General features: G+C 44.3%; 1 protein-coding gene across 1 annotated transcript in view; it reads left to right on the top strand.

Moving 5' to 3' along the window:
- The window catches only part of ARMH3 (armadillo like helical domain containing 3), a 318,191-nt gene that overhangs the window by 201,204 nt on the left and 89,371 nt on the right, over positions 1–27,616 (top strand). The window contains exon 23 of the mRNA XM_082267886.1: positions 2,564–2,639. Coding sequence (XP_082124012.1) covers positions 2,564–2,639 — 76 coding nt within the window. The remainder of the gene's footprint in view (positions 1–2,563; positions 2,640–27,616) is intronic.

Consider the following 27,616-nt stretch of genomic DNA (forward strand, 5'->3'; position numbering starts at 1 on the left):
CTCCTCTGACTGTCCTATGAGGCTGCAGGACCCCTGACCCTCTGTCTGGACAATGCTAATTGGCCCTGTGCTGATCACATGCACTCTCCCAAGAAAAAAAAAAAAAACTCCAGTAATACACACCGAACTGAGTATAACAAGCATGCTTTACTGCATATACACACTGATTTTACTGTTGTGGGTTTTAGTAAAACTTTAACAACTTGGAAGGTTTACCCCCCTTTCTGACCAGGGCCTTTTTTGCGATGAGGCACTGAATTGCTTTAACTGACAGTTGTGCGGTCGTGCGACGCTGTACACAAATAACATTTTTGCTTTTTTCCACAAATAGTTTTCTTTTGGTGGTATTTGATCACCTGTGCGATTTTTATTTTTTGCGCTATAAACACAAAAAGAGCGTCACTTCTGAAAAAAAAAAAACAATATTTTTCACATTCTGCTATATAACATTCCCAAAAAAAAAAACCGTAAAAAACTAATTTTTTTTAACATTTTTGGCCAATTTGTTTTCTGCTACATATTTTTGGTAAAAAAAAATAGCAATAAGCGTATTTTGATTGGTCAATTAGCCGTCAATTAGCGGTTGTAATGGGCCATACACACTATAAGACTTTCTAAAGACTTTTTCCTTTAGATTTACCAAAACCATATAATATGAGGTCAAACCTAAACACTTCCAATTTGTATGCAATCAGGCCGGCCCTTGCACTACATAGAAAAGGTAAATCTGAAGGAAATCTACCAACAAAAGTTGGATAGTGTGTATCCAGCTTTAAGGAGTGAGGCCACGCCTCCTTTACAACTGATGACTCATTCAGCTGTCAGTGGGGTTCCTTTGTTGACAGCTGAAGTGTAAATGAAGTCCCGGCATTTGGAGCTGTCAAAAAAAAAAAAGCGGCCAGGCAATATTTATGAACAACATTGCTCAGCCGCTGATACAGAAAGATAAAAAGAAACATTTTTATCTTCAGATGTAGATGTATCTTCAGATTCTATCTGCAGATGTAGTCAGTTTAAAGCAACCTGTCAAGAAAAAAATATTTTTTCTTTTATTAATGACGTGGCTCTTTACCCATGTGATCAGCTGTGTCCAATCACATGCAAAGGCAGAAGTGCTGTTTATTGGCGCTCCTTGCCTCACACTGTCAGAGTGTGAGGCGAGGAGAGCCGATCAGCGGCTCTTCCTCAAAGGGGAGTAAAAGACAAGTAATCAGGGCACCAATCATCAGTGACACCAGTCAAAGCCCATCAGTGACCCCAATCAGTGCCCACCAGTGACCCCAATCAGTGCCCACCAGTGACCCCAATCAGTGCCCACCAGTGACCCCAATCAGTGCCCACCAGTGACCCCAATCAGTGCCCACCAGTGACCCCAATCAGTTCCCACCAGTGACCCCAATCAGTGCCCACCAGTGACCCCAATCAGTGCCCACCAGTGACCCCAATCAGTGCCCACCAGTGACCCCAATCAGTTCCCACCAGTGACCCCAATCAGTTCCCACCAGTGACCCCAATCAGTTCCCACCAGTGACCCCAATCAGTGCCCACCAGTGACCCCAATCAGTGCCCACCAGTGACCCCAATCAGTGCCCATTAGTGACCCCAATCAGTGCCCATTAGTGATGCCAGTCAGTGCCCATCAGTGCCGACTATCAGTGGCCATCAGTGTGGCATATAAGTGCCACCTAATCAGTGCCCATAAGTTCCACCTCATCAGTGCCCATCAGTGCCTCCTCATCAGCGCTCATCAGTGCAGCCCATCAGTGCCTCCTCATCAGCGCACATCAGTGCAGCCCATCAGTGCCTCCTCATCAGCGCACATCAGTGCAGCCCATCAGTGCCTCCTCATCAGTGCCTCCTCATCTGTGCACATCAGTGCAGCCCATCAGTGCCTCCTCATCAGCGCACATCAGTGCAGCCCATCAGTGCCTCCTCATCTGCGCACATCAGTGCAGCCCATCAGTGCCTCCTCATCAGCGCAGCCCATCAGCGCCTCCTCATCAGCGCACATCAGTGCAGCCCATCAGTGCAGCTCATCAGCGCACATCAGTGTAGCCCATCAGTACCGCCTCATCAGTGTACATCAGTGCAGCCCATCAGTGCCTCCTCATCCGCGCACATCAGTGAAGGAGAAAAAATTGCAGACAAAGAAAAACTTTTTTTTTTTTTAATCAAAATGTTCTGTTTTACTAAAAAAGAAAAGAATAAATAAAAAAAAACCATGTGGTGATTAAATACGACCAAAATAAATCTCTATTTGTGTGAAAAAAATAAAAATGTCATATTCGTACAGCATTGCGTGACCGCGCAATAGTCATTCAAAGTGTGACAGCGCTGAAAATTGGTCTGGGCAGGAAGGGGGTGAAAGTGCCCGGTATTGAAGTGGTTAAGGAGCAGCCAAATAATGGTGAGGAGGTCTAAAATAAACGGAAAATCTCTCCTTTAAACTGTTTTATGAAGAAAAGGAAGACTAAAAAAAAAAAAAATGAATTTGCAATGCCCACCTTGTGCCCCGGACTAACATTTCCTCCTGGTTACATGGACCTTTTTTTTTCTTTTCCAGTTCTTCGTCTTTCTACCAATGCAGGACAGTGGAAGGAACCGGCCAGCAAGGTGACCCACGCTTTGGTCAACATCAGGTATGAGATCTGCTGTTTGCTGCCTCAAAGTGCTGAGGATTTCCGAATTATTTATGCTAATTTATGTACTGCAGAAGCAACTATATCACTATATCCCTATATCACTATATCCCTATATCACTATATCCCTATATCACTATATCCCTATATCACTATATCCCTATATCACTATATCCCTATATCACTATATCCCTATATCACTATATCCCTATATCACTATATCTCTATATCACTATATCCCTATATCACTATATCCCTATATCACTATATCCCTATATCACTATATCACTATATCTATTATTACTATATCTTCTATATCACTATATCTCTATATCACTTACTCATTTATATACTTTATATTATATCTCTATATCACTATATCTCTATATCACTATATCCCTATATCACTATATCCCTATATCACTATATCACTATATCACTATATCCCTATATCACTATATCACTATATCACTATATCACTATATCCCTATATCTCTATATCACTATATCTCTATATCACTATATCACTATATCTCTATATCTCTATATCACTATATCACTATATCTCTATATCACTATATCTCTATATCTCTATATCACTATATCTCTATATCACTATATCACTATATCACTATATCTCTATATCACTATATCTCTATATCACTATATCTCTATATCACTATATCTCTATATCACTATATCACTATATCACTATATCTCTATATCTCTATATCACTATATCACTATATCTCTATATCTCTATATCACTATATCTCTATATCACTATATCTCTATATCACTATATCTCTATATCACTATATCTCTATATCACTATATCTCTATATCACTATATCTCTATATCACTATATCACTATATCTCTATATCACTATATCTCTATATCTCTATATCACTATATCTCTATATCACTATATCTCTATATCACTATATCTCTATATCACTATATCTCTATATCACTATATCTCTATATCTCTATATCACTATATCACTATATCTCTATATCACTATATCTCTATATCACTATATCTCTATATCACTATATCTCTATATCACTATATCACTATATCACTATATCTCTATATCACTATATCTCTATATCACTATATCTCTATATCTCTATATCACTATATCTCTATATCACTATATCACTATATCTCTATATCACTATATCTCTATATCACTATATCTCTATATCTCTATATCACTATATCTCTATATCACTATATCTCTATATCACTATATCTCTATATCACTATATCTCTATATCTCTATATCACTATATCTCTATATCACTATATCACTATATCACTATATCTCTATATCTCTATATCACTATATCTCTATATCACTATATCTCTATATCTCTATATCACTATATCTCTATATCACTATATCACTATATCACTATATCTCTATATCACTATATCTCTATATCACTATATCTCTATATCTCTATATCACTATATCTCTATATCACTATATCACTATATCTCTATATCACTATATCTCTATATCTCTATATCACTATATCCCTATATCACTATATCCCTATATCACTATATCCCTATATCACTATATCCCTATATCACTATATCTCTATATCACTATATCCCTATATCACTATATCCCTATATCACTATATCCCTATATCACTATATCTCTATATCACTATATCTCTATATCACTATATCTCTATATCTCTATATCTCTATATCACTATATCTCTATATCTCTATATCTCTATATCACTATATCTCTATATCACTATATCTCTATATCACTATATCTCTATATCACTATATCTCTATATCACTATATCTCTATATCACTATATCTCTATATCACTATATCACTATATCTCTATATCACTATATCTCTATATCACTATATCTCTATATCACTATATCTCTATATCACTATATCTCTATATCTCTATATCATCTATATCACTATATCTCTATATCACTATATCTCTATATCTCTATATCACTATATCACTATATCTCTATATCATGGACCAAATCATTGTTCTTTAGAATGCAGCGTACAGGAAATAGTGGCGGGGGTAGGGCAGGATTGTTGTCTTGTTTGTTGTTATGAGAATTTAGGCTCCATTCACACCTGAGCGTATCGTTTTCAGGTGTTTTTTTGGGCTATTTTCAGGCATTTTTTTTCTAGTGATCGACTGATATCGGTTTTTCATTGCAGATTGCGTTGCGGTATTGGCCGATATTTTCATACATTTAAAAAATTTTATTTTTTATTTTTAGCACTTGACAGGTACTCTTGTGGAGGAATCTGGGGTCTAAAAGACCCCAAACCCCTCCTCTGCACTTAAAAGCATTAAAACGCCAAGTTTGGCTGTTTTGAGTGCTGTCATTTTTTTAAATCTGGTTCCGAATACCCTGAAGTACATGGAGACCCGATCAGAGCCGAATGTGGCTTTGATCGGGTCTTTGGCGGCCACGCAGACTGGTTGCCCGTGTCTCCTGGTGGGACGGGAGACCCAGGCGAGCCGCGGAAGGCGGCGGGGACGTTCCCTCCCCCTCCTTGCAATGACAGCCGAGCGGCTTCTCAGCCGCATTGGTTGCCATTACAAGACAGTCGACCGTCGGCTATGGACGCCGGTACCGGGGTGATGCCTCTAGCTGCAGCCATCACTCCAGCAAAGCACTTTCCCGAAATATCGGTAACCTCAGAGGCCGATTTCGATATATCGGGGAAAGTGCAGATCGGCCCTCAATATATCGGCTTTGCCCGATAATCGGTCGATCACTAGTTTTTTTCGGGCTTTTTTCAGGTGTTTTATAGGTGTTTTTTGCAGGTGTTTAGAGGCAGGCATTGACCTCTAACAAAAACGCCTATAATCTGCCAAAAAAGAAGCTCATGTACTTTTTTGAGCTTCAGGCTCCATTCACACCTGAGCATATTGTTTTCTGGCGTTTTTTTCTGGCTTTTTTTTTTCAGGTGTTTTTTCTGGCTTTTTTCAGACGTTTTTTGCAGGTGTTTGGAGGCAGGCATTGACCTCTAACAAAAATGCTTGTAATCTGCCAAGAAAGAAGCTCATGTACTTTTTTCAGTTTCAGGCGTTTTGCTTCAGGCGACATAACTCTCATATGTGAACAGAGGCCAGTCCTGGGACCAACCTTGTTCAATTTATTCATAAACAGCATTGAGGACGGGATCAGAAGTTCTATATCAGTTTTTTCAGATGACACAAAATTGGCCAGGGCAATAACTGCACAGCATGAAGCAGATATCCTACAGAATGACCTGGACAAAATAACGGAGTGGGCAACGACTTGGCAAATGAGGTTTAACGTGGAGAAGTGTAAGATTTTGCACTTGGGGACTAAAAACATAAAAGCACAATACACTTTAGGAGGGGATCCCTTGGGGGAATCAAAAATGGAGAAAGATCTGGGAGTCTTGGTAGATGATAGACTAGGCAATAGCATGCAATCTCAAGCTGCAGCTGCCAAAGCCAGCAGAATATTAGCATAGAATATTATTCCAGAGATAAGACTATAATCCTCCCACTTTATAAAACTCTGGTCTGACCGCATCTGGAGTATTCTGTCCAGTTCTGGTCGCCAATCCTCAGGAGGGATGTGTTGGAGCTGGAGAGAGTCCAGAGAAGGGCAACTAAACTAATAAGGGGATTGGAGGACCTTAATTATGAAGAGCGTCTGCAATCGCTTGATTTACTCTCCCTGGAGAAGAGACGCCTGAGAGGGGACATGATAGCAATTTACAAATACCTCAATGGTGATCTCAGCATAGAAAAAAAACGATTCAGTCGCAAGGATTACATGAGGACTCGAGGGCATACAATGCGATTAGAGGAGAAGCGTTTTAACCTCAGGCAACGTGGAGGGTTCTTTACTGTTAGGGCTACAGGATTGTGGAATTCTCTACCACAAGAGGTGGTTTCTGCGGGAAGTGTGGTTGCTTTCAAAAGACTCTTAGATGTACATCTCAAGGATCAAAACATTCAGGGGTATGAGAGATGATTACAGCCACACACACCTACACAGGTTGAACTGGATGGACTATTGTCTTTATTCAACCTCAACTATTATGTAACTATGAAATAATAGGATTTTGCTTGTTGGGCGTTTTGAGGCTTCAGAGATGAGCGTTTTACGAGCTGAAATATGCTCAGGTGTGAACAGGGCCTCAGGCGTTTTACTACAGGCAACTAAACGCTCATATGTCAACAGGGGCCATAGAAATGAATGGGATTTTGCTGTTTTACGGGCTGAAATTCCCTCCGTTGTGAACAGGGCCTTACGTTAAAGTGATACTAAACCCGCTGGTTAATTTACATTCTTCCTTCTATTTCTGTATATGGGTGACTGGTCTGTAATTATTTTAATTAAAAAAAAAAACAAACATCGAAGTACCTTTTTCCTAATGGATATCCAGCTGTCACATGACTCAGCTCTCTCCCAGCCTGTCTGCATGGAAGCACGAGCAGGAGGAGCTTCTAGTCCTCTGCGGCTGGTCACATGTTTAAATAAAAACATAAAAACAGCCTTTGGGATACAGAGTAAATATAAATAAATTGTTTTAAATTATTTTTTTTTTGGCAATAACACGGTGTGGGTGAATTTCTGTCAGTCACAGGCTGTGCCACGCTCTTCCAGCCTGTGTCTTAGAATAAGAGGGAGGTGAAGCCTCCATCAATCTACATGTAATATACACGCAGACACTAAACACACACTGTATAAATGCCATTTTCCTTTCTATTTCTGTATGTGGATGGTGTCGTCGTATTATTACGGGAGGGGCAGTCCTTTGAGATTTTCTTCTGCTGGCTATCGTTGGGGCCTTTTAAGAGCGTTGGTGCAAATACTAAACACACACTGTATAATTTACATTCTCCCTTCTATTTCTGTATGTGGATGATGGCTTTGTAATTATTTTAACAAAAAAAAAACATCTAAGTACCTTTTTCCTAATGGATATGGATTGTCACATATCTCAGCTCTCTCCCAGCCTATCTGCAGAGAAATATGAGCAGGAGGAGCTTCTAGTCCTCTGCTGCTGGTCACATGTTCAAAATAAAAAGAGTAAAAATAAATAATATCAAGAAACGGTTTTAAATTGTCATACAAATATATATTTGAACTCAAATCTTTATTCTTTTTTGGCAATAACATGGTGTGGGCAGATTTCTGCCAGTCACAGGCTGTGTCACTCTCCTCCAGCCTGTGTCTTGGAATAAGAGGGAGGTGAAGCCTCTATTAATCTACATGTAATATCCCACCCCATTGTGTTTAAGCTGGTTAGTGGGCATGGAGGAGGAGGGAGGGAGTGGGCTGTCATTTACCACTGTGTATACGCCCACATGTGTGACTCTATAGTAACATGGGGGGCTCAGATGTGATAGGGAGGAAATGCTCAGCATAGAGACTCACTGAAAACTGAGCATGTGCAGAGCTGCCACCACTGCTCTGCAAAATCCCAACTGTATTGGGGGCATAGACAGAAGGGGGAGATAGAGAGCAGCAGGATTAACCAGGTTTTTTGTAGAATACAGAAAAGGAATCTCATAGTTTAAGGGAACTTGTACTACAGTTAAACTTTAACCACTTACCGACCGCCCGCTGCAGTTTTACGTCGGTCCTTTGACACTAAATAACGGTGTTATGGCAGCAGATAGCTGCCATAACCCCGGTATTTTTTAAAACGGCGAGCGATCGGCTTTCAGGTAAGGGTGGTCCCAGCAGCAGATTCGCCATGGGATCACCCTTACCGTGCGGCGGAAGAGGTGCCCCCACCCCTCCCGCCGTGTCCCGGCCGTTTTCCCTGCTTACCGGACCCGCTGGTAGCGGGGAAAACGATCTGGTCCCGAATCCTCAGAGACAGGAAGTCGAGCGAGGGCAAGATGGCGCTCACTCAACTCTATGGTATTGGAGGACCTGAGCGACGTCAAACGCCGTTGCCTAGCAACCGGTTTATAAGGGCTGATTTTTTTTCAACTTTTTTTTTTTTTTTTTTGTGTAGTTGTGAGGTCTTTTTGACCCCAAGACCTCACATTAAAGAGGACCTGTCCTGCTTATTTTTTATTACAAGGGATGTTTACTCCTTGGGGCACCCAAGAGTGTCCCAGGTCTTTTACAATCCTATAATACAAAGGTCTCCAAACTTTCCAAACAAAGGGCCAGTTTACTGTCCTACAAACTTAAGGGGGGTCGGACTGTGGCCAGTAAGAGTAGAAAATGTAATGGTGGAACTCTGAGTAAACCGTGTCTCCTTTAGTATTGAGAGGAGGAATAGCGCCCCATCATTGGTATCAGTGGGAGGAATAGCGTCCCATCATTGGTGTCAGTGGGAGGAATAGTGCCCTATCATTGGTATCAGTGGGACATAAGTGTCCCATCATTGGTGTCAGTGGGAGGAATGGTGCCCCATCATTGGTGTCAGTGGGAGGAATAGTGCCCCATCATTGGTATCAGTGAGAGGAATAGTGCCCCATCATTGGTGTCAGTGAGAGGAATAGTGTCCCATCATTGGTGTCTGTGGGAGGAATAGTGTCCCATCATTGGTGTCAGTGGGAGTAATAGTGCCCCATCATTGGTGTCAGTGGGAAGAATAGTGCCCCATCATTGCTGTCAGTGGGAGGAATAGTGCCCCATCATTGGTATCAGTGAGAGGAATAGTGCCCCATCATTGGTGTCAGTGAGAGGAATAGTGTCCCATCATTGGTATCAGTGGAAGGAATAGTGCCCCATCATTGGTATCAGTGAGAGGAATAGTGCCCCATCATTGGTGTCAGTGAGAGGAATAGTGTCCCATCATTGGTATCAGTGGAAGGAATAGTACCCCATCATTGGTGTCAGTGAGAGGAATAGTGCCCCATCATTGGTGTCAGTGAGAGAAATAGTGTCCCATCATTGGTGTCAGTGGGAGGAATAGTGCCCCATCATTGGTATCAGTGGAAGGAATAGTGCCCCATCATTGGTGTCAGTGAGAGGAATAGTGCCCCATCATTGGTGTCAGTGAGAGAAATAGTGTCCCATCATTGGTGTCAGTGGGAGGAATAGTGCCCCATCATTGGTATCAGTGGGAGGAATAGTGCCCCATCATTGGTGTCTGTGGAAGGAATAGTGCCCCATCATTGCTGTCAGTGGGAGGAATAGTGCCCCATCATTGGTATCAGTGGAAGGAATAGTGCCCCATCATTGGTGTCAGTGAGAGGAATAGTGCCCCATCATTGGTATCAGTGGGAGGAATAGTGCCCCATCATTGGTGTCAGTGAGAGGAATAGTGTCCCATCGGTGGTGTCAGTGGGAGGAATAGTGCCCCATCATTGGTATCAGTGGAAGGAATAGTGCCCCATCATTGGTGTCAGTGGGAGGAATAGTGCCCCATCATTGGTATCAGTGGGAGGAATAGTGCCCCATCATTGGTGTCAGTGGGAGGAATAGTGTCCCATCGGTGGTGTCAGTGGGAGGAATAGTGCCCCATCATTGGTGTCAGTGGGAGGAATAGTGCGCCCTGTTGTCGGTGTCCATGTTCCTAACACTGGGGGAAAATAATGCCCCCAGGGGGCTGGATAAAAGCAAGCAAAGGGCTGCAGTATGGAGACCACGGCTCCAGTATATATATTACAAAAAAAAAATCGAAAGTGTTTGGTTGGCCTGAAGAAAAGGTGACAACCCTCGCTGCAAACTGAGAAGCGATCTTACAGCATTGCCACCCCTCCTCAGCAATGATATACAAAGGGGGACATTCTAGCAGGATCACCAGGTAAGAAGATAGGGAAGGGGGGGGAGGGGGTAGTGCATTGTGGAGAGAAATGTACTGCATACGGCGTGGAAATTGATTTTGCCTGGAGACACACTTTAATGGCGTCCTCCCCCGAACATCTGTAGCCTGTCATCTGTATGATATGAACTGCCATACGCACGTATGTAAAGCGGCAGGACGAGCGGAGAGGCAGAATTGTGTATGTTTAATGTCGGGGACCGAACGTTTTCCGACAGGAAATAAAAACCCTTTCATCCTGATCAGTGACACTCGTGTTTGTTCCCGCTCCTCATCGCCATGTGCAGTCACGCTATTCTCTGCGCCGAACTGTCTAATAACCCATCAACCAGTAGATTTTTCACAGTGACTTTCCGGATTTATCCTTTCCCTTCAACAGGCAAATGCTATAAATATTACCGCCGTGCCCAAATCTAATGGCCAGTCGATATTTGAGACAAATTGTCTCCGGTATTTCAGCGAATGATTATTTAGAGTTGCCCACGCCGTGCGGATCTAGCTAACTGGCAAACGTCTGACATAGGGATTGAAGCCGTGTCTAGATCGGATGATAATATGTGGAGGTAAATCTCTAGAACTAATTGGAAGATAGCCGTTCCAAAGACGACCTCCCCTCCCCCCACCACATCCTAATATATTGTGATCATTGGAAGCAAAAAACAGGAGAGAGGAACCGGGAACTATGCCAAATGGGGGGGGGGGGGTCTGACCCCCAACCTCAGTCATCCCGTGTTCTCTTCCTGTGATAGAAGATTTTAAAGGCTATGAGGTTGTCATAAATGAATCATGTTGCTAATAAAAATACATTTTATCAATATAAAAACAATCGTAAGTCAATAAAATATTGATACAACCGTATGTGGATAAAAGAATAATGGGGGATACAGTATTCGATGTAAAAGTGCATAGTTATTCGATCCGACGCGTTTCGCAGAGCCTATACTTCTTTAACCACTTTACGACCGTCCGCCGCAGTTATACTGTGGCAGGCAGCCGCTCCTGCGCAAACCGCCGTAAGTATACATCGGTCGTGCGCAGGGAGCTAGGGGGCGACGGGGCAAGCGGCTCCGATTGCCGCCTGACACCTGCGATCGCTCCCCGCTGAGAGAGAATAACAGTCGGCTGTTGTAAACGGCTCCCTGCTGAGAGAGGACGGTCGGCTGTCCCGACTCCATTCCAGGAGTCGGGACTTTGTATGATAGCGCCAGCGCCAGTTAAGCAGAAGAACCCGGCTCTTTGTGTAATCAGGCGGCACTCTAATCCCAATGCACTGGTCACTCTGCATTGTTGGGGTCACTGGTCACTCTGTATTCATGGGGTCACTGGTCACTCTGTATTCATGGGGTCACTGGTGACTCTGCATTGGATGGGGGTACTGGTCACTCTGCATTGATGGGGCACTGGTCACTCTGCATTGATGGGGGCACTGGTCACTGTGCAGTGTTGGGGGCACTGGTCACTCTGCATTGGATGGGGGTACTGGTCACTCTGCATTGATGGGGCACTGGTCACTCTGCATTGATGGGGCACTGGTCACTCTGCATTGTTGGGGGCACTGGTAACTCTGCATTGTTGGGGTCACTGGTCACTCTGCATTGATGGGGGAACTGGTCACTCTGCAGTGTTGGGGGCACTGGTCACTCTGCATTGATGGGGGCACTGGTCACTCTACATTAATGGGGGCACTGGTCACTGTGCAGTGTTGGGAGCACTGGTCACTCTGCATTGTTGGGGTCACTGGTCACTCTGCATTTGATGGGGGCACTGGTCACTCGGCATTGAATGGAGGGACAGGTCACTCTGTATTGTTGGGGGTCACTGGTCACTCTGCATTGTTGGGGGCACTGGCCACTCTGCATTGTTGGGGTCACTGGTCACTCTGCATTGTTGGGGTCACTGGTAACTCTGCATTGAATAGGGGAACTGGTCACTCTGCATTGATGGGGGCACTGGTCACTGTGCAGTGTTGGGGGCACTCGTCACTCTGCATTGGATGGGGGCACTGGTCACTCTGCATTGGATTGGGGAACTGGTCACTCTGCATTGGATGGGGGAACTGGTCACTCTGCATTGAATGGAGGCACTGGTCACTCTGTATTGTTGGGAGCACTGGTCACCCTGCATTGTTGGGGGCACTGGTCACTCTGCATTGGATGTGTGATTGAATGTGCTGAATATCGGCCCATATTGGCCGATACCGATATACGTGGTGACCAAAAATATCGGTATTGGCCCTGAAAATACCATATCGGTCTATCCCTAGTCCCTGCTATCTCTTTCTCTGCTGATAGTTACCCTGAGCCTTGAGGGGATCCTTTAGTGGTGCAAAAAGATTGTTTTTCACTGCAAGTTCTTCCTTTCCTTATGGAACCTCAGGGTCACATCTCCCCCCACTGACTCCCTCATGGAGGTGGCAGGTCCCTCGGAACCACAGCTTCCCATGGTTGCACTGACGGCGGTCCTGCAGTCCTTAGTGTCCGGGGTGGAAGTGGCATGTGGGCAAAGGCCCAGGAGGAAGCATTCTCCGCCTTCCCCTCCTCAGTCTATCTCATCTGATTCTGAGCCTGATGCTGCCGTGTCCACGGGGGGCCTAATATCACACCCCCCAGATCCATGTGATAGTGAGGATGATTCCTCCATGGTCGCAGCAGTGAATGAAAAAGCGCTGGTAGACACACTTATCACTGCACTGCGTGAGACTTTAAAAATGGAGGATGTGGCTGATGTAGCCACGGGCGTGGCTGTGTCGTTTGAAACGCATTAGTCACCTTGTACTCCAAAGGTGTTTCCTTATGTGCCTTATATTGACAGGTTATCCTGTAAGGAATGGGAACAACCAAATTTACACTTTGTGGTCCCCAAACGTTTTGCTGTACGTTACCCTCCTGTTTTCAGGTTGAATAAAGCAACCATGATCCCAGTAGAGGAATCCCCGTCCTTTAACCGGTTGCCGACCGCCGCAAGTACATATACTGCGGCGGTCAGCCCCAGGCCAGCCAAAGTGACGTATATATACGTCACTAGCCTGTCACTTGCTTGTGAGCCAATAGCGGGCGAGCGCGCGGGCGAGCGCGCGCCCACCCCGGCTCGTTCCCTGGGAAGTCCGTGCGTGTGACCGGCGGACCCGATGTCTGCCGGTCACTTGCGATCGTCCTCTGTGAAAGGAGAAAGGCAGGCGGCTAATGTAAACAAGCCGCCTGTCATTCTCCCCTGTGTAGGAATAGTGATCATACGGTTCTACTATGTAGGACCGTTGATCACTGTTCCTACTCCAGTAGCCATGTCCAATCACAGTTAGAAGCACGCCCCTAGGGACACACTTAACCCCTCCTTCCCCAATAAAGTTAACCCCTTCCCTGCCAGTGTCATTTTTACAGTAACAGTGCATATATATAGCACTGATTACTGTAGTAATGTCACTGGTAACCCCAAAAGTGTCAAAAATGTCAGTCAAGGGTCCGATCTGTCCGCCGCAATGTCGCAGTCCCACAAAAAAAATTGCAGATCGCCGACATTACGCGTTAAAAAAAAAAAAAAACACCAAAAATGACAAAAATCTTTCCCTTTGTTAGTAAACGCGATAACTTTTGCGCAAACCAATCAAAATACGCTTATTGCGATATATTTTTTTTACCAAACATATGTAGCAGAAAACAAATTGGCCAAAAATGTTAAAAAATTTAGATTTTTACATTTTTTTGGGGGGAATTTCATATAAAAAAATTTGAAAAATATTGCTATTTTTGCAAAATTGTCGCTCTTTTTTTGTTTATAGCGCAAAAAGTAAAAATTGCACAGGTGATCAAATACCACCAAAAGAAAGCTCTGTGGGGAAAAAGGACGTCAAAATCATTTAGGTACAGCGTCGCACGACCGCGCAATTGTCCGTTAAAGTCACGCAGTGCCGAATCGCAAAAAAGGCCCTGGTCAGGAAGGGGGTAAAATCTTCCGGGGCTTAAGTGGTTAAGGACCCGGCTGACAGGAAAGCGGAGGCTGTGGCAGGCAGCATGTTATGGCTGGTTCGGCATTGCGGCCAGTCTTTGCCTCAGCCCTGGTGTCTCAGACCCTAACTGAATGGGCCAAGCTTTTGCACCAGGGCCTGGGGGGGTGAGTAGGTCCCCAGAGCTGCACTTTGTAAAAAAAAAAAAAAAAAAAAATCTGAAAGTTCACCTCTGGGTTGTGTGTACTGCAGCCACAATTCACAGAGCTCCTCACAGGGTCAGTGGGAGTGTGCTTCCTAAAGCTTGTTCCATGTGACTTCCTCTTTCTCCGCCTCCTGTAACATTAAAGCAGGTTTGGATTTGGTTGGTGCCTCAGTACACGTGGGAGAGAGCAAAGAGTTGGCAGTTGGCCTATTTGTGAATTTTTTTTCCTTCATCGGAGTTCTCACACCACCAGCCGGTGAGAAGGGAGTGGAGTGATCTGTGCACTGCAGCAATACCTGGCGAAGGGGCCTTGATACTCATCGGACACTTTATTAGGTCCACCTTGCTAGTAGCGGGTTGGACCCCCTTTTCCCTTCATTCTTGGTGGCATAGATACAAGAAGGTGTTGGAAACTTTCCTCAGAGATTTTCCTCCATAGTGACATGATAGAATCACGCAGTTGCTGTAGATTTGTTGGCTGCACATCCATGATGCCAATCTCCCGTTCCACCACATCCCAAAGGCGCTCTATTGGATGAGATGTGGGGAGTGTGGAGGCCATTGGAGGACAGTGACCTCATTGTCATGGTGAAGAAACCAGTGGTGAGATGATTGGAGCCTTGTGACATGGTGCATTATCCTGCTGGGAGGAGCCATCAGAAGATGGGGACACTGTAGTCATAAAGGGATGGACATGGTCAGCAACAATACTCAGGTAGGGTGTGGTGTTTACATGATGCTCAATTGGTACTAAGGGGCCCAAAGTGTGCCAAAGCCCCCACACCATTACACCACCAGCCTGAACCATTACCCCCCCCCCCACACACACACACACACCATTACACCACCACCATCACCACCAGCCTGGACCACCGTTACCCCCCCCCACCATAACACCACCACCACCAGCCTGAACCTAACCCCCCCCCCCTTCCCCGTACCATTACACCACCACCACCAGCCTGAACCACCATTAAGCCCCCCCCCACACCATTACACCACCAGCCTGAACCATTACCCCCCCCCACACACACACCATTACACCACCAGCCTGAACCATTACCCCCCCCCCACACACACACCATTACATCACCACCAGCCTGGACCACCGTTACCCCCCCCCCCCCCACACCATAACACCACCACCGCCAGCCTGAACCTAACCCTTCCCCCCCCTCCTCCCCCACAACATTACACTGCCACCACCAGCCTGGACCACCGTTACCCCCCCCCCTCCCCATACCATTACACCACCACCAGCCTGAACCACCATTACCCCCCCACCATAACACCACCACCACCAGCCTGAACCTAACCCCTCCCCCCTCTTCCCCGTACCATTACACCACCACCACCAGCCTGAACCACCATTAAGCCCCCCCCCCCCACACCATTACACCAACAGCCTGAACCATTACCCCCCCCCACACACACACACCATTACACCAACAGCCTGAACCATTACCCCCCCCCCCCCCCACACACACACACCATTACATCACCACCAGCCTGGACCACCGTTACCCCCCCCCCACACCATAACACCACCACCGCCAGCCTGAACCTAACCCTTCCCCCCCCCTCCTCCCCCACAACATTACACTGCCACCACCAGCCTGAACCACAGTTACCCCCCCCCCCCCTCCTCCCCACACACCATTACACCACCAGCCTGAACCTGTGATACAAGGCAGGAAGGATCAGGGGCTGACTGGAAACTTTCGGCCCAGGGGTCAAGTACAAACCAAAGGCCCATGGTGCAGTGACTCAGCCCCCCTCCCACTCTCCCTCTTCATGCCCTCCTCCTGACCCCCATTTCAGGCTAAAGCTTTGCTCTAGGTACTCTCTACCACTGGCCGAATCCGGGTTCCCGACCTGGCCAGCAGGGGGCAGTTGGGGGAAGCTGGGACAGCTCGGTTGGGGCTGCCTGGGGGAGGAGAGTCTCCAGTGGGACATGGAACCGACCTCTGCTCAGACACAGTTTACACCATCCATGCTGGGGGGGTGGCCTGTGCTCTGTCTTTGTCTTTATCCTGCACTCATTAGGTCAGTGATGGGGACTTTTTACTTCTCTTCACCAGGAATCCTTTAGGGATGTCTGTGGCATAAGTGGTGCAGCCTTTTTACAGGACATCAGAGTGGCCCAGTCCTCCCCTGGGATGGATCCATGCACCAAATTCTGACCCTCCCATCTGAATGTCGCAGCTGAAATCCAGACTCATCAGACCAGGCAACGTTTTTCCAATCTTCTATTGTCCAATGTTGGTGATCTGTGCCAATTGTAGCCTCAGTTTCCTGTTCTTATCTGACAGGAGTGGCACCCGGTGGGGTCTTCTGCTGCTGTTGCCCATTTGCTTCAAGGTTCCATGCATTTTGCATTTAGATATAGTATTCTGCATACCTTGGATGTAACGAGTGGGAATTTGAGTTACTGTTGCCTTTCTATCATCTGGAACCAGTCTTCCCATTCCCAAAAAGGGGTCCTGTGAGATTTTGGGTCCAGTCCAGGTGCGATTTCAGGTAAAAAATTGCACCTCAACCGGTGAACAGAACCGCACTGGACTTCTGCGCTGAAACCGCGGCCACATATATGTGACCCCGGCCTGAAGGTTACGTGTTTCGGTTTTAATTGGAGTGTATCTTTAATACTTCTGCTTCTATCAGCTGCCAGTATATTGCCTTGTAAAAGTTCCCTTCCGTGGGATGTGACAAGGCTGTAAGCCTCGGTGACTGATCCCAGGGGGGGCCGCTGTCTGCATAAAGAAAGCTTATTAATTTTTTTTTCCCCTCTCTACCAGATGGGACCTGGAAAGGTTAATCTTTTCATACCAGTTAAGTTTCCTCCAGAGACATGCTGGCATATCCTTGATGCTTTTATCATTTTTTTTTATTGCGCCTACATTCCAGCAAGCTTATAGATCTCACCGAAAGATTCCATCGCCGTCTAACCGCCGCGCTTCCGCCATTGCAGAATGTGCACTGCCGCTTTATGGCCGTATGCGCGGGAGGGGCCCCGCTCTGCGATTTCCTTACTTTGTTACAAATTGAAAATCTGCATTAAAGAGTCCCTGTCACTGCTAAGGCTTTTGACTCAATAGAGTGGCGGTTTCTGATGGCGGCACTGCGCTCTTTTGGCTTTGGGGACAAGTTTCGGACCTGGGTTTCAATCCTTCATAGAGACCCCACCTTTAATATTCTGGTTAATGGTTTACTTTCACCATAAAATGACACCGGGGTACAAGAGAGGGGTGCCCGTTATCCCCATTATAATTCACGGTGGCTATTGAGACATTGGCATTGCGATTCCAGTAGTCCCCCCTCCTCCTCCTCCTACTAGTTCACTCCCAGCTGCAATGCATATTATAGACTGTTTTGGCACTTACTCTGGCCTTAAAATTAACTGGCAGAAGTCTGCACTAATGCTCTTTGACGATAAAGCTACTGTGGCGGGTGACCCCCTTGCCCCCCTCCGGCTGGTCTCCTCCTTTAAGTATTTGGGTATTATCATCACGCGGTCTCCGTTCGATGGCCTGCGGGCCAATTTAGACCCTCTATTACAGGTGGTTAAGCACAAACTCGGGATTTGGTCTAGACTCCCTTTATCGGTGGTGGGTAGGATAAACCTCATTAAGATGATCTTGTTGACTAAGTGTCTTTATGTGACCTCCCATGTCCGTGGTTCGGGCCCCAAATCATTTTTTAAATCCCTGGACTCACTCTTTGTGTCTTTTATCTGGACTAACACTAGACGTAAGCTTAAACTTTCCGCGTTACAACGCCCGAAATTGGAGGCAGGTAGGGCACTGCCCAATTTGCACTACTACTATTTGGCGGGTCAATTACGCCATTTGACTGACTGGCTGTCTCCAACTACTCCAGCTGTTGTCGAATACTGTCTAGCCAAGTTGTTGGGGTTGGAACACTTGTTGGTTGCCCTGGAAGCACCAGTGAGGGTTCTGGGTGGGCGTTCAGTTCCGATTCTCACACTAGCTAGAGTGGTGTGTAGTGAAGCCAAGAAGATTACTGATACAAGTGACATTGCGGCTGCCTTGCCTCTTTGGCACAACCCAATGTTCCCTGGTCTCCAGTCGTTTCTGGATTTTAGGTCCTGGGAGGGTACAGGAATCTCAACCCTGGTGGTTGTTTATGCAGGTAATCTGATTGTCACCTTTCAGTCACTAAGGGACAAGTGTGATCTCCCCCATAGCGCCTTCTATAGATATCTCCAGCTTTCGTCATGCACTTCATTCACAGTTTGGTTCAAAATGAGGTTATTCTTTCTGATTATCAGCTCATTGGTATTTTGCGTTCTCAGGGGTCTAATTTCTACCATTTATCTACATTTGTTGTCAGCCACGGTTAACAGCAATCCGTTGGTGGTACGCACCAAGTGGCAGCAACTTATCCCTGACTTGACGGACGATGACTGGGAAGAGTCTTGCCGTTTTGCATGCACGTTCAAAAGTCGAGAAGGTGGTAGTGCCCTCCCTAACCGGAGTAGCTTGTGTAAAGAAATCTTTGAGTTGTAGGTAGCGGAATATTTCCCCGGATGGGAGATTATGAGCTTCCCGCAGGGCAGGGAATGGGTAGAAGGTGCGCGGAGTGAAGAATTGATAGGCACGTATCAGGTCGGCACTAGTCCAGGCGGAGAAGGAGGTCCGAGAGGACCAGGCTGGGTAGAATGATGGATTGCGCAGAAAAGAAAGTAGGGGGTTATGAGGAGATTGAAGGCCGAAACGTCGGCTAAAGCTCGTACATACGCATTGAAAATTGGCAGGGAATTTTCAGCCAACGTCCGATCTGCCGATTTTCGGCTTGTTAGTATGATGCTTCCGACAACCAACTCAGACTTTTCAGCCGAAAAAAATCCGGGTAGAATGATGGATTGCGGAGTAAAGAAAGTAGGGGGTTATGAGGAGATTGAAGGCCGAAACGTCGGCTAAAGCTCGTACATACGCGTTGAAAATTGGCAGGGAATTTTCAGCCAACGTCCGATCTGCCGATTTTCGGCTTGTTAGTATGATGCTTCCGACAACCAACTCAGACTTTTCAGCCGAAAAAAATCCGGGTAGAATGATGGATTGCGGAGTAAAGAAAGTAGGGGGTTATGAGGAGATTGAAGGCCGAAACGTCGGCTAAAGCTCGTACACACGCGTCGAAAATTGGCAGGGAATTTTCGGCCAACGTCCGATCTGCCAATTTTCGGCTTGTTGGTATGATGCTTCCGACAACCAACTCCGACTTTTCGGCCGTTGACACAACGGCCGATTTTCGTGCAGTCAGTACAGATTTCGACAGGGAAAAATCTGATGAGCAAGTCTGGGCATGCTCAGTGAAGAAAAAACACAAAGAAAACAAATCAACACATGACATCACTTCTGAAGTAGAATTTTGTTGGCCGAGAAAATTCGTGTGCAGTCTAGGCACATTCCAACCAACAAAACACAACTTGGACAAAAGTCGGACGATCGGTCGGCCGATAATCGTTGCGTGTGTACGAGGCTTGAGTCTATCCCAGATGGTCAAGCTATGTTTCTTGATTGGGTTAGTAATACACCTCCGTTGTGAGGGTGGTAGCCAGAGTAGGTTGGCCACAGATAATGGATCACATTCCACTGCTTCTAGGGAAACCCACAACTGAATTTCCTTTGTGGCGTGGTATTTAGGGAGCTGAGCCAATTGTGCTGCGTAATAATACTTGGCGAAATGTGGTACGCCAAGCCCCCCACGTATTCATGGTCGTTATAGTGTCGGTCTCGGCAGGCAGTGTTTCGATTTCCTCCAAATAAAATCCAAGGCTCGTTTTTGTAAAATGCGTAAGTAGTAGGCCGGTACCTGTATGGGGAGTACTCGAAATAGGTAGAGAGCTGCATTTTTAAATAAAAAAATAAAATAAATCTGAACTTTTGTTTTTAAAAACTTTTGCTGGCCCAGGAAAATTCTGACATTTCTCTTCTATATGTAAAAATCATTTTTTTTCTTTTTTTGTTAGAAAAATTACTTAAAACCCCCAAACATTATATATTTATTTGTATATATATATATATATATATATATATATATATATATATATATAAAATGTATACAGTAAACCCCCCTCCATCGCGGGGGTTACGTTCCGGACCCACCGGCGAAAAGTGAAAATCTGCGAAATAGAAATACCCTATTAAAATACACCCTAGGCATGTTTTTATAACTTTCACTGTACTTTTAAAAGCATTTTAAGGTTTTTAAACACACTTTTAAAACAATAGAAACTGATTTAAACACCTAAAAGATACTGAGAGACAGAGCAAGAGCAATGGAAAACACAAAAATAATTAATTTACAATGATTTAATTAGTAAAATAATATTAATAGGTCTTATAGAAAAAAAACGCTAAATACCGGGACCGCAAAAACTGAACCGCGATATAACGGGGGTTTACTGTATACAGTATCTCACGAAAGTGAGTACACCCCTCCCTCATATTTTTGTAAATATTTAATTCTATCTTTCCATGTGACAACACTGAAGAAATTACACTTTGCTACAATGTAAAGTAGTGAGTGTACAGCTTGTATAACAGTGTAAATTTGCTGTCCCCTCAAAATAACTCAACACACAGCCATTAATGTCTAAACTGCTGGCAACAAAAGTGAGTACACCCCTAAGTGAAAATGTCCAAATTGGGCCCAATTAGCCATTTTCCCTCCCCGGTGTCATGTGACTCGTTAGTGTTACAAGGTCTCAGGTGTGAATGGGAAGCAGGTGTGTTAAATTTGGTGTTATCGCTCTCACTCTCTCATACTGGTCACTGGAAGTTCAACATGGCACCTCATGACAAAGAACTCTCTGAGGATCTGAAAAAAAGAATTGTTGCTCTACATAAAGATGACCTAGGCCAGTGATGGCAAGCCTTGGCACCCCAGATGTTTTGGAACTACATTTCCCAAGAAACTCATGCACTCTACAGCATAGTTGAGCATCATGGGAAATGTAGTTCCAAAACATCTGGGGTGCCAAGGTTTGCTATCACTGGCCTAGGCTATAAGAAGATTGCCAAGTGAACATTTTAAAATTGGGTCCAAAGTGTCAATATTTTGTGTGGCCACCATTATTTTCCAGCACTGCTCTTGGGCATGGAGTTCACCAGAGCTTCACAGGTTGCCACTGAAGTCCTCTTCCACTCCTCCATGATGACATCACGGATTCCAACGATCGTGGCGATACCTCACGTGTGTGGTTTGAACACCGTTTACATATGTGGACACGACTTGCGTATGCGTTCGCTTCGCTCCGGTCCTCCAAGGCCATAGAGTGGAGTGGGGGCCATCTTGCCCTCACTGGACTTCCTGCCTAAGAGGACAGCGGACCGGATATTTTTCCTCGCTACCGAAGGCTCCAGTAAGTGGGGAAAACAGCCGGGAAGCAGGGGGGGAGTGCAACTCTCCCGCCGCCCATAAAGGTGATCCAGCGACGAATCCGCTGCTGGGACCACCCTTATGTTAAAGCGGACCACCGGCCGTTTAAAAAAATTTCGAGGTTATGTAAAAAAATTCCGGGGTTATGGCAGCTATCTAATATCTGCTGCCATAACCCCGGCATTTAACGTCAAAAGACCGATGTAAATATATGGTGGGCGGTCTGTAAGTGGTTAAAGATTGCTGACCCCCAACACCCTTTGCTGCGCGTCAACGACTTACTAAGTTTGCAGTCAGTGTAACTTTTTTTTTTTTCTTCTTTAATTGATTCAATCATTTTCAGCTCTTTTCCGCCTGTCCTGGCGCCGGTCCGGAGATGGTTTGCAAAGCGCCCAGTCCTCGATTGACACCGCTGATTCGTGAATCTTGTGAAGTGTCACAGGCGGTCAATTAGAATGTTCACCGAGCTATGCCGGAACGCTAATGACCTCCGACACACTGTCAGTTTGTAGGAATCTGCGTGGAACCGTGTAATGAAAAGATCGCTCCGTGACCTGACATGATTCCCACCGATCGAAACTTTTCTCTAGGAACGCAGTACAAAGTTACATACAAGAGCTTCTAAACTTCTTCAGCCCCGGAAGGTTTTACCCCCTTAATGATCAGACCATTTTTTGCGATTCGGCACTGCATTGCTTTAACTGACAATTGCGCAGTCGTGCAGTGTTGTACCCAAATACAATTGATGTCCTTTTTTTCCCCACAAATAGAGATTTATTTTGGTGGTATTTGATCACCTCTGCGATTCTTTTTTTTTTTTTTTCGTTTTTTTGCGCTATAAACAAAAAAAAGAGCGTAAATTTTGAAAAAAAAAAAAACACCAATATTTTCTACTTTCTGCTATAAAACATTCCCAATTGAAACATTTTGAAAAATCTATTTTTTTTTTATTAGTTTAGGCCAATTTGTATTCTGCAACATATTATGTCAAAAAGCGTATAATACTTGGTTTGTGCAAAAGTTATAGCGTTAACAAAACTACTGGATAGATTTTTGGACTTTTTATGTTTTTTTTTTATTAGTAATAGACTCTGGTCTGGCCACATCTGGAGTATGCTGTCCAGTTCTGGGCACCGGTCCTCAGGAAGGATGTGCTGGAACTGGAGAGAGTCCAGAGAAGGGCAACAAAAATAATTAGGGGAATGGAGGACATCAGCTATGAGGAAAGACTACAAGCACTGAACTTATTCTCTCTGGAGAAGAGACGATTGAGGGGGGATATGATATCAATGTACAAATACTGTACTGGTGACCCTAGCATAAGGAACAAACTATTCAGAGAAAGGGAATACAATAAGACACGTGGCCACTCACTAAAACTAGAGGAAAAACGGTTTAACCTTAAAATACGTAAGGGGTTCTTCACTGTCAGAGCAGTAAGGATGTGGAATTCTCTTCCACAAGCAGTGGTATCAGCAGGGAGCATTGATAGTTTCAAAAAACAATTAGACGGGCATCTTAAAGACCACAACATACAGGGGTATACAATGTACAACATACAGGGGTATACAATGTACAACATACAGGGGTATACAATGTACAACATACAGGGGAATACAATGTACAACATACAGGGGTGTACAATGTACAACATACAGGGGTATACAATGCACAACATACAGGGATATACAATGTACAACATACAGGGATATACAATGTACAACATACAGGGGTATACAATGCACAACATACAGGGGAATACAATGTACAACATACAGGGGTATACAATGTACAACATACAGGGGTATACAATGTACAACATACAGGGGTATACAATGTACAACATACAGGGGTATACAATGCACAACATACAGGGGTATACAATGTACAACATACAGGGGTATACAATGCACAACATACAGGGGTATACAATGTACAACATACAGGGGTATACAATGTACAACATACAGGGGTATACAATGCACAACATACAGGGGTATACAATGCATAACATACAGGGGTATACAATGTATAACATACAGGGGTATACAATGTAAAACATACAGGGGTATACAATGTACAACATACAGGGGTATACAATGCACAACATACAGGGGTATACAATGTACAACATACAGGGGAATACAATGTACAACATACAGGGGAATACAATGTACAACATACAGGGGAATACAATGCACAACATAGAGGGGTATACAATGCACAACATACAGGGGTATACAATGCACAACATACAGGGGTATACAATGCACAACATAGAGGGGTATACAATGTACAACATACAGGGGTATACAATGTACAACATACAGGGGTATACAATGTACTACATACAGGGGTATACAATGCACAACATACAGGGGTATACAATGTACAACATACAGGGGTATACAATGTACAACATACAGGGGTATACAATGTACAACATACAGGGGTATACAATGTATGGTTAACAGCAAACACACACACACATCATAGGTTGAACTGGATGGACTGATGTCTTTTTTCAACCTCACTAACTATGTAACTATGTAATGGCGGCGATCAGCTATTTTTATCAGGACTGTTACATTATTATCAGTTTAGGCCAATTTGTATTCTGCTACATATTTTTGGTAAAAAAAAAATCCCAAAATATACACTGTTACTGTATAAATGACACTGGCAGGGAAGGGGTTAACACTGGGGGTGTTCAAGGGGTTAAATGTGTTCCCTATATGTGCTTTCTAACTGTGTGGGGAATGGATTAAACAGAGAGATCAGTGATTCAGCTTAGCTTTCCCTGCCTCTCTGACAGGAAAGCCGTCTTACATTGTTTACATACCAGACGGCTCTCCTGTCAGTTTTGCCGAAGATCATGGGAGGCCTGCAGCGATCGAGCCCACTCCTCCCGCAGTGTCTAATCACAGACCAAGACCGCGTGCACATAATCACGTAGATCTACATGATTATGTGCAGCCGAGCTGCCCTGCCGCAGTAAATATGCGGTCGGCAAGTGGTTAAAGTAGAACTCCAGCCAGTCGGAAGATAGAAGTATGAGCCATATAAGTTTTCTGTGTGGTCTGTTCACACCAGACAGGTACTCAACAAAAAAAAAAAAAATGGCATGTCTGCATTTTTGCGCAGCACACCTTATCGCATTCAGAAAACTCAAATAAATCCGACATCGTGGAACCTGTGTGGGCAAATGTTATACAGTTAGGTCCATATATATTTGACTACTAGGTTAGGCGGCAGTCAGAGCACATATGAATCACTTGGTCAATGGATCCAGATCCTTTAGCAGCATAAAGACAGACTCCAAAGTGTATATGTGGAGAAATGAAAAGCGATCATTGCGCAGATATCTTTAAAAACGGGTTATTATCCATATAAAACCTACACACATGGTACTCACACTTTCTCCAACAAAATAAGCCTAAAAAACGACAGAGTAGTGGTGTAGATCTGTTTCAAACCAAAAACATGGCCGACCTCCAATGGCCTACAACACCAGCGTTGCGTGGTTAGGCTCCTCCCCAACGCGTTTCATCATAGGTTACATCATCAGGGACATTGACCAAGTGATTCATATGTGCTCACTCTGACGGATGCTTAACCACTTAAGCCCCGGAAGATTTTACCCCCTTCCTGACCAGGGCCTATTTTGCGATTTGGCACTGCGTGACTTTAACGGACAATTGCGCGGTCGTGCGACGCTGTACCTAAACGAATTTGGCGGCCTTTTTTCCCACAAACAGAGCTTTCTTTTGGTGGTATTTGATCACCTGTGCGATTTTTTTACTTTTTGCGCTATAAACAAATAAAGAGCGTCAATTTTGCAAAAATAACAATATTTTGCACATTTTTTTATATGAAATTCCCCACAAAAAAAAAAGTAAAAATCAAAATTTTTTAACATTTTGTGCCAATTTTTTTTTTTACCATATGTTTGGTAAAAAAAATCACAATAAGCGTATTTTGATTGGTTTGCGCAAAAGTTATCGCGTCGTTTACTAACTAAGGGAAAGATTTTTGTAATTTTTGTTGTTTTTTTTTTTTTAACGCGTAATGGCGGCGATCTGCGTTTTTTTTTTTTTTTGCGGTACTGCGACATTGCGGCAGACAAATCGGAACCCTGACTGACATTTTTGAAACTTTTGGGGTTACCGGTGACATTACTACAGTAATCAGTTCTATACATATGCACTGTTACTGTAAAAATACACTGGCAGTGAAGGGGTTAACTTTTCTTGAGAGGAAGGGGCTGTGTGTGTCCCTAGGGGCGTGCTTTTAACTGTGATTGGCTGTGGCTTGAGGTGTATGAACAGTGATCAACGGTTCTACATTGTAGAACCGTATGATCACTATTCCTACACAGGGGAGAATGACAGGCGGCTTTGTTTACAAAAAAGTGCCGAATCGCAAAATAGGCCCTGGTCAGAAAGGGGGTAAAATCTTCCGGGGCTTAAGTGGTTAATCTATTTTTTTTTTTTTTGCTCTTCTGAAATGGAAAATTCAGCCCATAATGTCTGTTATTTCCATTTCCATCTAATTTAATACTCGTAAGTCATTAGCAATTGAAATAGGACTCCAGGTACAATTCCAATGTAATTTTTTTTATTTTTTTATAGCCGTTGTGGCTTCTAAATGAAAAGCCCTCACAGAGGATAATTTGCCATCATTCGGTCTTGTATCAGCGTGCACACACCATTGCACACCATTTTCATTTTTCACTTGCGTGTTGTGTCATATTGTTGTCACGTACGTACTCCTCAGCCCCCTTCGCACTCGGGGCCGGATTTCCCAATAGGCACTGTAGGTATGTGCCGAGGGGCACCCATCTGTATTTTTTTTTTTTTTTTTTACATACCTGACAGCGGGCGGTTTCAGACACAATCCAATGGCTGCAGCCCCTAGGACAGTGATGGCGAATCTTGGCACCCCAGATGTTTTGGAACTATATTTCCCACGACACTCATGCACTGCAGTGTGGTTGAACATCATGTGAAATGTAGTTCCAAAACATCTGGGGTGCCAAGATTCGCCATCACTGCTAGGATTTGTGTAAATTTAGTGGCTTTGCTCTTAACACAGGGTAGTGCTGTGGATGCAAGGAGCAGTAGCAAAGAGCCACGTCCTATAATGGTTTACAAAGAAGACTTGAGAGATCATGGACGTTATATGCACCAAAAGTACACCAATTCTTTAACCACTTAACCCCCGGATGATTTTACCCCCTTCCTGACCAGGGCCTATTTTGCGATTCGTCACTGCGTGACTTTAACGGACAATTGCGTGGTCGTGCGAACAAATTTGACGTCCTTCTTTTTCCCACAAACAGAGCTTTCTTTAGGTGGTATTTGATCAAACAAAAAACAGCGTCAATTTTGCAAAAATAACAATATTTTTCAAATTTTTTTTATATGAAATTCCCCAAAAAAAAAAAAATAAATAAATAAAATTTTTTTAACATTTTGGACCAATTTTTTTTTTTTAATGCTTGGTAAAAAAAATCGCAAAAATCATATTTCTCTTACGTCCTCCGACAGTCGCCGCCACTTCATATTCGTCACTATGGGGTTAATGACCTTTGCTCCGTAGGAGTAGCTAGGCAACAGAATATGTCAATATTA

The sequence above is a fragment of the Pelophylax lessonae genome, assembly GCF_965119305.1.
Source record: "Pelophylax lessonae genome assembly, chromosome: 9".
Lineage (NCBI taxonomy): Eukaryota > Metazoa > Chordata > Amphibia > Anura > Ranidae > Pelophylax > Pelophylax lessonae.